At 37.8% G+C, this 11,964-nt stretch overlaps 1 protein-coding gene across 1 annotated transcript in view; it reads right to left on the bottom strand.

Annotated features, from left to right (window-relative positions):
* LOC112409616 (probable ubiquitin carboxyl-terminal hydrolase FAF-X) overlaps window positions 1–11,964 on the bottom strand; it is a 77,668-nt gene that overhangs the window by 30,838 nt on the left and 34,866 nt on the right. The window contains exons 16-20 of the mRNA XM_024759837.1: window positions 9,856–9,986; window positions 9,378–9,656; window positions 5,528–5,653; window positions 4,444–4,569; window positions 3,219–3,385 (exon numbers count right to left, since the gene is read on the bottom strand). Coding sequence (XP_024615605.1) covers window positions 3,219–3,385; window positions 4,444–4,569; window positions 5,528–5,653; window positions 9,378–9,656; window positions 9,856–9,986 — 829 coding nt within the window. The remainder of the gene's footprint in view (window positions 1–3,218; window positions 3,386–4,443; window positions 4,570–5,527; window positions 5,654–9,377; window positions 9,657–9,855; window positions 9,987–11,964) is intronic.

The following is an 11,964-nucleotide window of genomic DNA, read 5'->3' as shown; positions in this document are numbered from 1 at the left end:
TGTGCAAGGGAGGAATTTGGGATTAACAGACTACTACATATAAAATAGATGAACAACAAGGACCTACTATATAATACAGGAAATACAGTATTTCGTAATAATCTATGATTGAAAAGAATCTGAAAAAAAAATATGTATAACTGAATCACTGTGCTGTACACCTGAAACACTGTAAAGCAGCTATATATACCTCAATTAAAAAATAAAAATTGAAAAAAAATATATTTGGTCATTCAGATGACCAAAATGTATTTCTCATATAAAAAATGAAATAAAATTTAAAATGAAGTATGATGGAGGTGTTAGCTAACCTTAGGCTATGGTGGTAATCATACTGCAAGATATGACTATCAAATCAACACTTTGTACACCTTAAAGTTACACAGTTATATGCTGATTATATCTCAATAAAGCTGAACAAAATAAAAAATACAATTTAAAATGAAAAACAAAAAACCCCACCCAAAACCCCAACACACTTCCCCCATTAACTGCATGGATCACTACCTCATTCTTTCAGAGCCCCAGAGACTTCAGGGAAGTCTTCTCTGACTATCCTACATAAAACTGAACTCCAATGACCCTGCCTCCCCACTCATCCCTATTCCTGATTTATTTCTCTTGATAGCATTTATTAATATAACATACTATATATTTTCCCATATGCCTTCTCTTCCCACTCCCCATCCCCTTTAATACAGACTCCAAGAAGGCTGACATTTTGTCCGTTTTTTTTCACTGCTATATTCCCAGTAGCTAGAACACTGCCTGGTGCATAATGGGTACTTGATAAATTATTCATCAGTGAGACTGCCTACAATATTAAAATCTAACACTACTTGGATCTCAGCATCAAAGGCCTTCTGTAAACCGACGCCTACTAATCTCCTTTTCTGCATTATCCCTTTCTCTTCTTCTACCAGAATACTCAGCTGTGCCTTGAAAGCACTATGCCAGGAGTGGCAAACTCAAATGCCTCCATGGATCATCAAGGTAACATAAAGGAGTTAAACAGGCAGAGTATAAAGCAACAGGTGCTGGAGGAGGCTTAAAACAAAAACAAATCCACTTAAAGGAATTCAAATCCAATTACGAGCAATTACAACAAAATATCAGTGTTGTTATGTGGAAGCAGACCTCTTCCAATAGGAACAGAGGTCTGGGAGACCTCTAGGGATAAAGAAAACTTACTGGAAAATGTGGCCCTGAAGTTGAAATTTTCAAGTGCGTAGAAGCAAGAGCCAAATTGTGGAGTGCTTATAAACCAAATTTAAATGTTTACACTTAATTCAAAGACAATGGGAAGACATGGAAAGATTTTAAAGCAGGAAAACAACACGATCATATTTTGCAAGATATACTCTGCAAGTATCGAAGCCCGGTACTCTGATATTTATAATATGAAGATTTAAAACTGCAGGGCAGGGCTTCCCTGGTGGTGCAGTGGTTAAGAATCCGCCTACCAATGCAGGGGACACGGGTTCGAGCTCTGGTCCGGGAAGATCCCGGGTTCGAGCCCTGGTCCGGGAAGATCCCACAGGCCGCAGAGCAACTAAGCCCGTGTGCCCCAACTACTGAGCCTGCGCTCTAGAGCCCAGGAGCCACAACTACTGAAGCCCGCGTGCCTAGAGCCCGAGCTCCACAACAAGAGAAAACACCGTGATGAGAAAGAAGCCTGCTCATGCAACGAAGAACCAAAGCAGCCAAAAATAAATACATACATATATGTACACGAGATAGATACATATATAACTAAAACTGCAGGGCAGGGTGAGAGTCAGTACTAGGGAAGAAAGTCAGATACCTAAAGCTCAAAAAAGATCTTAACCTTAGAAGACCCCCCTTGTTGTCAAAGACAAGATAACAGAGGCATGAGAAGAAGTGCTGTGTACGGTACTTTTTACTTCATCGTGCACAAGTTTCAGGAAGAAGAGGAGTCAAATGGTTCTAACTTCCTATAATGGGGATTTTCATAAAAGTAGAGGGCAGAAAACTTATTAAACAAAGTTCCTTGATATTTAGTAGCAAAGAAAGTGACATAAATTCCTAATTTAGTTTAAAATTAAAAAAAATGAGCATAGATTAAGAAATTTGTACCTCCAGGTCTGACTTCATCAAAACTCATGGCTAATCATCTTTCCTCTCCTCCAGACTTATTCAACCTATTTATCTTTAACATACAGAGTTGTCCAACGATGATAAAGTTTTCTCAAAGAGATAGCAAGCTCAAGCTTATTTGGGCGGGGGGGATCCCATCGAAGAACATAGGCTGAACTAGATGTCTTCAAGGAAATTACCAAGGAGCTTCTAAAATAATAGAGATTCCCACTGGAGACCACTAAATTACTTTACAGCATGCCCTGGAGTGAGTTGAACCTACTACTCCATCACACCACGTACACTTAAACAAACAAACAAAAAAGAAAAAAACTTTACCACTAGGCTTCATGTCAGCAAAGTGCTTATTCTGACTTTACACTAACTGTTCATCAGTGATTTGTCATTGTTGAATGGAATGTGAAAGAATAAACAAAGCGAACATTTCCTGTGTCTTTTTGCAAAATGTACACGAGATAGATTAATTACATATAACAGTGATACTGATTAGAGCTCAAGTTTAAAAAGTTACCTTATGAAGGTCAAGATTTAGACTGACATAAGAGGATGGAAAACCTAAATTTTCTACAAATTTGATTGACTTGCACAAAAAGAAGCCCAAAACAAAATTAATGTCATTGAATAAATGCTCTAAAAATGAAAAACTAGGACTTTATAATTGGTCTTTATTCTCAGTGTAAAATGCAAAAGTTCTTACCATAACCATGCCTTGTGAATTCCACATTGACTTAACAACTTCACTAAAAAAAACACTTGGCCCTAGGTATCTAAGAAAGGAAGCTAAATGTCCTATTTAATTTAAATCTTGTAAGCCAGATTTTTTAAATGGGCTAAAACACACACCATTTAGGTGAAACTAAATTCTGGAATTACAGAAAAATTAATTTTACTTCGAGAATTAATGTTCACATTTTGTAGACAGTAAAACCAAACAAATTCAGGTCTAGGCAAAACACAGTTAAATAAAAATTTCCTAAACATTAGTGTGCTATAGAGACAATAAATATTTGATTCCTGGGATAAATTCTGCCAACATAAATTCATTCATCTCTGCTTAAAAAAATAAGATCAAATTTCTTACAATTAAAAAAGACACTTACTTGCTGTGACAGTGCAACAGTAAATCAATAATGAATGTCTGCCAAGCCTTTTCTTTACTAAGAGCATCTAAGGCTGTCGGAATCAAGGCAAAACATAACGTCATCACCTCCAATGCTTCACAGCAAACCTGTTCATCTTCCAAATCTGGTTCACTGCCTGCATTGGTCTGTAAAATTATAGTCAAAGACAAATTACCTAGAGATATATTTAAGAAAAATCTCATACAAACTTCAAGTTAGTGCTTAAAACTTACCTAGTCACTTAAACCACTTGGCCTCAGCTTCTTTACCTACAACTCTTGAGGCCCCTTTGAAATAGCATGGAAATGAGTATAAACAGATGATAAAAGTCTAATTCTATTCTTTTGCTACGTCCCAAGGATGGCTGAAGGAGCACACTGAGCATATTACCTGCTTCTTTGTCCCCCAAGCTCTTAGAGACCTTCTAAGTTGTGTACTTCTGCACCAACAATCATTCCTTCCTCAAGAACCACTCTGGCACTGCAGTCAGAGTACCCAACTTCTGACTAGTCCCATTATGTAGCTTACCTATAGTGCCATTTTATTCAAAAGCAATTGTCTCAGACAACCGTTCAGGAAAGGTCTGAAGGTTTTACAACCTAAAATATGCTTGGGTAGGTAGCTAATAAATTCTAAACTGAAGTTATCAATAAGTAATATTTATAGTACATGCCTGAAAAAGAACAGGCGTTCAAATATTAGCTGAGTGAATAACCAACAGTATAGGACATCAACATATATCCCAGGCAAATCACGGTTATGTTGGCCATAAAAGGGAAGCTCCTATAACTTAATTTCCCCTTCTAAATATGCAGCAGTGGCTATCAGGGGCAGGTATATATAACAGAAAATCAAAGAGTCAAACACAGTCTCTCTTCTGTAAATAACTTGATTAACCTAATGGAAGATCAAGGATGATACCTAATTGGCTGACACTCTTGAATGCTTTAAGAGAGTCAAAAATACTTAAATGCCATGATATCACAACTGACAGTTACCTAAACCAAAATACACAGGACAAAAAGATGATGAAAGAAGAATAAAGAGAATAGGAGAAAACAAATTCAGTATGAAATAATTATACCTGACTTTAGTGAGAAGTAGAAAAAGACAGTTTTATATTAAGATGGCAGACATAATAATTCAGCCTCATGCACAATTAAACATTTTCTTAAAGGTAATATATTTCTGCGATAATTCTTACCTTCTCATAAATTTTAGTGATTTCTTCATTTGGGCTAAATACTAGCTGTAATGCCCCACATCCTGATGCCCAGATAATTTTTTGTATAGCTCTAATTACACAAATATCAGGCATATATCTTGAAGCCTGCAAGATAATGAGTAATCAAAACAGTTGACACAGTATCAGAGTGGAATAATCACTAGAAAAGCAAAAATGTTTCTCCCTGTAAAGGCAACAGGAATGGCTGTGAAGTAGTACCACTGTCTTTAGGTTCCCAAGTTGCCTTTGTCCCATTATTTCGTTTAACAGCAATACCACAAAGTATGTTCTCCAAGTTATTATCTGGCTCTACACTACTTTCAGAAGAACCTTAAAAAGACTACAGAGGTGATCAAACCATTCCACTCCTAGTTTTTTACCCAAGAGAAATAAAAACTTAGGTCCATACAAACACTTGTACAGAATGTTCACAGCAGCTTTATTCATAGCTAAGAAAGAGAATGTCCTTTTCCAAGTATATGGATAAACACAATGTGGAATATTCATAATGGGATATTACTCAGCAATAAAAAGGAATGGACTAATGGTCCACACCACACAGATAATTCTCAAAGTCATTATTCTGAGTGAAAGAAGCCAGACATAAAAGAACACACACTGTATGATTCCACTTGTGTAAAATTCTAGAAAATGAAAACTACTATATAGTAACAAAAGATCAGGGGTTATCTGAGGCCAGGGGTAGACAGGGAAGAAGAGACTTCAAAGGGGCATACGGAAAGAGTGATGGAGACATTCTGTGTCTCGACTATGGTGGACGTGTGACACAAATATGTATTTGCCAAATTTCACTTAATTATATGCTTTAAAAGGATGCTGTTCATTGTACATAAAGGTGGTTAAAACCAGAAAGCACTAATATTATCATTAGGTAAAATTCATGTTAAGGGAACTTTATCTAGACTGAGTCAGTGATTAAAGTGAGTGGGCCTAGGAAAATTAAGCCCCAAAATGTGATAAGGGTTATTTCTACATAAAGAGAGGGTCAAAAGTGAAAGAAACGAACCTTCCAGAATTCCAGCCTTACAAATTTAATACTAACCTCATCAGATATTTGCTGAGCAAGACGAATTGACACATTTCTAAGCATGCATTCAGATGACGGATTAGGAATGCTCTGAAGGGCACTTTGTAGCACCACTGCTTGATCATGAGTAACTTGGTTGACCTGAAAAAAGATAAATATTTTACTTTAATGCTGCATACATAACCAAATCCAATCATTTGCTCCTCACTCATCATCACTCCCTCAGGATGACCTCCCTTCTGTATATATTCAGTACACTGTAGAATCCGTGTGACTTACACAAAAAGTTCTTTGCATTGCCAACAATGTGGGCTTCCTCTTTTTCTTGTGTAGTGGAGTGCCACATATCCCTCTGCAAACCCCCATTCTAGATTAATCCAACTTGTGTATCTACATCTGCATTCAGCATAACTTGTAGAGGTGAGTGATAAACTGCAGTCCTATCTAGAAACTCAGTAAAGTACTTCACATACATGCTCCTGGGCAGACCTTGCTCCCCATTCACCCTGATCATCAAACTCTTTTTAGAAAAGAAAAATTAAGGAATATCAATAACAGAATAAAAATGCTAATGTATAAAAGGTACCAGACCAAATTTTTAAGCCCATAAAGAAAAAGGATTAATTTTTTTTTTTTTTTTTTTTGGGTACGTGGGCCCCTCCCTTCTCAACCACTGCGCCACCAGGGAAGCCCAAGATTACTTTTAAGTCGTTATTAGCCAGGCAATTCTGACTGCCTTTCAAGTCCTAACTCTTCTCCATATTGTAAGTATTTCTACAACAGTATTTAAGACAAGTCTGTTTTTACTAATTTTGCCTTTAGCGCCCTATTGACTGTGAGCTCCTTGAGATTAGAGGCTATTATGTACCTCTGTATACACAGTGGCACATTTTCTGAATAAAAGAGAAAAGTGAAAGAGGGGAGCATTTATATTTTGTGTTCTTCATTAAGCTCCTGTGTCAGGGATTACGATAATAATCTGTTTTTATCTTAAGAAGAACACCACTTTTAAAAAATCCTAGTAAGCGTGGTACCTTTAATGCAAAACAATTTAAGACTTGGGCCACTTTTTAATGAAAATGGAGAGAAAAGGATTATGAACACACATGTACCCACCGCCCAGCTTCAACAATTATGAACAAAGGACCAAAATTACTTTGTCTAACCACTCCCCTCACTTTCCATCCCGGCCCCACCCCAGGATTATTTTGAAGCAAATCCTAAATAAAATTTCATCTATAAATACTTCAATGCGGCACGTGGGATCCTCCCGGACCAGGGCACGAACCCGTGCATCAGCAGGCGGACTGTCAACCACCGTGCCACCAGGGAAGCCCCGGGGCTCTTCCTTTTAAACATAACCACAGTATCATCATCACACCTAAAACAATTATAAATGCTATTATCTCAATTATATGTGATTATTATATGCAGGCTCAGTAGCTGTGGCTCACGGGCCCAGTTGCTCCGCGGCATGTGGGATCTTCCCAGACCGGGCTCGAACCCGTGTCCCCTGCATTGGCAGGCAGATTCTCAACCACTGCGCCACCAGGGAAGCCCCCATTCATTCTTAAAATAGAAAATCTATATTCCTGAAGCTTTTATCTTCTATTGGTAACTTAGTAAACCATCACTTATGATGCATATAAAACAAGTCAAATGTGTAGTTTGACTTCTCATAAATAGGCATTGAATTCTGGCATGTCTTGAGAACCTTTGGTAAAATGGATCAAGGTAAAAACAGAGTCAAAATAAGTTCAGAATTGGAGGTTAAGACTGTCAAGGTGGGAAGAGGCTGGCAACAGGCTAAATCAACTAAAGTTCATCCTTGAACGGCACGGGGGTTAAGAGGACAGACATTCTAGGAGTCGAAAATCTGCACATAACTTTTCAGTCGGCCCTGGGTATCTGTGGTTCCAATCAATTTAGGATCATGTAGTACTGTAGTACTTATTGAAAAATCCATGTATAAGCAGACTCGAGCAGTTCAAACCTGTGTTGTACAAGGGTCAACTGTACATCTTTTTTATTACCACGTGTGTGTGTGTGTGTGTGTGTGTGTGTGTATATATATATATATATATATGCCAGATACGAGCTAGGAAGAGAGTCACATGGAGTTTTTAGTAGGTTTAAAATAAATGAAGGAAGGAATTCCCTGGTGGTCCAGTGGTTAGGACTCTGCTTTCATTGCCGAGGGCCTGGGTTCAATCCCTGGTTGGGGAACTAGGATCCCTCAAGCAGTGCAGTGAGGCCGAAAAATAAAATAGGATAATTGAAAGACTATTTGGGGTTTTTAGCGGTTCCATACAAATTTTAGGATTATTTGTTCTAGTTCTGTGAAAAATGTCACAAGTTTTGATAGCGATTGAATTAAATCTATACATTGCATTGGGTATGAACATTTTAACATTAATTCTTCCAATCCATGAACACAGGATAACTTTCCATTTCTTCGTATTGTATTACAATTTCCTTTTATCAACGTTTATAGTTTTCAGAGTATAGGTCTTTCACTTCCTTGGTTAAATTGGATGCTAGGTGGTTTTTTTTTTTTTTGATGTGATTGCTTCCTTCATTTCCCTGATAGTTCATTGTTAGTGTATAGAAATGCAACAGAGTTCTGTATATCAATCTTGTGTCCTGCAGCTTTACTGAATTCACTTATTAGTTCTAATGGTTTTTTGGTGGAGTCTTTATGGTTCTATACGTATAGAATAGTACCATGATCATCTGCAAACAGAGATTCAGCAATTCCAGTCCTGGGTATATATCTGAAGAACATGAAAACACTAATTTGAAAAGATATATGCACCTCAGTGTTCACAGCAGCATTATTCACAATAGCCAAGATACGGAAGCAATGTAAGTATTCATCAACAGATGAATGGACAAAAAAGATGTGGTGTGTGTGTATACAATGGAATATTATATTATTCAGCCATAAAAAGAATGAAATAAGTCTGACAAGAAAAGACAAATACTGTATATTTTCATGTATACATGGAATCTAAAAAATAAAACAAACAAATATAACTAAACAGGAACAGAACCACAGATACAGAAAACAAACTGGTGGTTACCAGAGGGGAGAGAGGCAAAATAGGTGAAGGGAATTAAGAGGTACAAACTACTAGGTATAAAATAAGTGAGCTATAAGGATGTAAGGTGGGGACTTCCCTGGTGGCACAGTGGTTAAGAATCCGCCTACCAATGCAGGGGACACGGGTTTGAGTCCTGGTCCGGGAAGATCCCACATGCTGTGGAACCACTAAGCCCGTGCACCACAACTACTAAGCCTGCGCTCTAGAGCCTGCGAGCCACAACTACTGGAGCCCGTGCACCTAGAGCCCGTGCTCCGCAACAAAGAGTTGCCGTGCTCGCGGCAACTAGAGAAAGTCCACGCGCAGCAACAAAGACCCAACACAGCCAAAAATAAATAAATAAACAAATTTAAAAAAAAAAAAAGGATGTAATGTACAACACAGTGAATATAGCCAATATTTTATAACTATATGGAGTATAAGCTATAAAAATATCAAATCACTTTGTTGCACACCTGAAACTAATATAATATTGTAAGTCAACTACACGTCAAAAAAAAAAAATTAAAAGTCAAACAGGATTTAAGGGAACAGGGAAGAACTGCCCTCTCAGAGTAGAGTCAGTGAAAAGCATTTGTAATTTTAATACAAATATAATTCAATAGAAGGAAACCATTAAAATGAGGAACCACTGGAAAGGAACCGAAAACATTCTGAATCAACTCTGAACTCTATAAGCAACTCTTAAGAGTTTCTACGAAGTTTAACTTTAAAAGTTGCCATCTATTATTACAAAAAGATTTTTAAAAAGTCTGTATTACCGACGCCATGGGATTCACGCCTTCCACACCTGGCTGACAAGCTTCCGCCACAGCTCGTACGTGGCCATAGCCAATGGCAGTTAGCAACAGCTTGGCTATTTTAAGAGCATTGAGGTAGGCACCCCTTCGAGTTTCCATATCTGCATTTGGTAGGAAGTTATTTCTGGTTAGCATACTCAGGACAAGGGGTAGGCCACCACTTTTCAAGAAGTGAAATTGAAAATCAGAGGAATCATCAGCCAGAGGTGCACCAGCAGGCATTAACAAGGCATAGACTACCTGGAAAAAAGTAGAAGAACTGTATTAAAAGATTTTAAGATAATTTCTTATTTTCCTCATCATCATTGGTTTAAAATTTTCCCATATTTTGAAATTCTTTCAAAAACATTTCATTACAATTTTATCCATGTTCTTCACATTATCATATAAAAGGTCAAATTTCAAGAACATGGAATAAATTCAAAAAGTAAAAACCAACCTCTGTTAGGTATAGCACTTGTGAGGCTGAAGGACCAAAGAAAAGCGAGTCAAGAGATGGACTAAGGCTGCTTTCTCCAAGTTTGGCGTGGTCTAAACAAATAGCTCTTAATTTTTCTATTGTTGTGCTATCTGTAAGAAAAAAAAGATACATAGTCTAAAATAGAACATAATTCATGCATTCATAGTATTTTACTTTTGATATTCCGAAGACTACTTTAGTATGGAAAAAGAATCAATTCAGCTGAGTTACAGGCTCAAACTTCACAAGACATAACCAGATCTGGATTGGTTTAAAAAAAAAAAAAAAAAAAGTCCCAATCAACCAGGGCTCTTTAATCACTCAACCTAAACACGAAGGAAGCAGTCTCCTCCTACACGGAGACCTAAATCAACATGTCTTCCTCAGGCACTAGAGACCAAAAAACTACAACACACTTCAAAAGGAAGTAGTTCTTATTGAAAATAAAAAACCGGAAATATGATAAGCTCTTCCTTCCAACTTATGTTAGCTTCCATGACACCGTGTATTAACTCAACAGTCCCCATCCTTTCTGGCACCAGGCACCAGTTTCGTGGAAGACAGTTTTTCCACAGACTGGGGGGCCGGGCGGGATGGTTTGGGGGTGATTCAAGCGCATTACACTCATTGTGCACTTTATTTCTATTATTATTACCTTGTAATATATAATTAAATAATTTTACAACTCACCATAATGCAGAATCAGTGGGAGCCCTGAGCTTGTTGTCACTTGTCACCCACTGATAGGGTTTTGATATGAGTCTGCAAGCAACTGATTTATTATGGTCTCTGTCCAGTCAAACCTCTCTGCTAACGATAATCTGTGTTTGCAGCCGCTCCACACAGCACTAACATCACTGCCTCAGCTCCACCTCAGATCATCAAGCATTAGATTCTCCTAAGAAGCGTTCAACCCTAGATCCCTCGCATGCGCAGTTTACTGTAGAGTTCGGGCTCCTATGAGAATCTAGCTGCCGCTGATGTGACAGGAAGCAGAGCGCAGGCAGTAATGAGAGTGATGAGGAGCAGCTGTGAATACAGATGAAGCTTCCTGTGCTCACTGGTCCGGCCTGCTGCTCACCCCCTGCTGTGCGGCCAGGTTTCTAACAGACCACAGTCCATGGCTTGGGGGTTGGGGACCCCTGTATTAACTGGTTTGTTACAATGAAAGAAGCTTACTGGTATCCTTGGAAACTGAACCTTAAAAAGCAAACATTAAAAAAAAAAGGGAACAGTGCCTAATGTGCACATCAAGTAAGAAGATTTTTTTGATAATATTAAAAGATGAGTTTCATTTAAATCACACTAAAAAGATACAGTAAAAAAGAAACAATCCATTAGCTACCAAACACTCAAACTTACTTCAGAAAGTACTTCAATAATCAAATTATTTCCAAGGTAAATGCCCTATGATTAAAGTACCTACCACTCGATAAATAAGATTTTCTTTTTAAGTAAAAGCTTTTCTTGAAGAATAAAGATAACTGAAAATTACTATAATTTCCTTAGGGTAAGCTAATTTTTACAGGCCCGGAAATATCAAAAAAACTTCAATTTGTGTTAAAATTGTTGGCTTTCCCTATTCTGAAGGGAGAGTGACATATAACTATATGAAATATTTAGTTTTAATAATAAAACATTTGTGAATATCTTCTCCTGTCATTAAATACCCATCCCCTATATCATTTTATATTGATGATTAAAATGACAAGTCCTTTTGCCAGTACACTAGTTTAATTCTAACACTGGGTATTTAGGTTTTCTCAATTTTTTTTTTAAACAATAAAGATCCAAGTTACTCTCTAAAAAGAAACCAATTCATATGCTGTATCTGAAAATATCTTGCTTAGTTTAAAAATATTCTGAGTGGGGCTTCCCTGGTGGCGCAGTGGTTGAGAGTCCGCCTGGCGATGTAGGGGACACGGGTTCGTGCCCCGGTCCGGGAAGATCCCACATGCCGCGCAATAGCTGGGCCCGTGGGCCATGGCCGCTGAGCCTGCGCGTCCGGAGCCTGTGCTCCACAACGGGAGAGGCCAGGACAGTGAGAGGCCCGCATACCGCAAAAAAAAAAAAAAAAAAAAAAAAAAA

Source organism: Neophocaena asiaeorientalis, unplaced genomic scaffold, assembly GCF_003031525.2.
Source record: "Neophocaena asiaeorientalis asiaeorientalis breed wild unplaced genomic scaffold, Neophocaena_asiaeorientalis_V1.1 scaffold312, whole genome shotgun sequence".
NCBI lineage: Eukaryota > Metazoa > Chordata > Mammalia > Artiodactyla > Phocoenidae > Neophocaena > Neophocaena asiaeorientalis.
The sequence above is the reverse complement of the archived record's forward strand: the minus strand, read 5'-3'. Positions and strand labels throughout refer to the sequence as shown.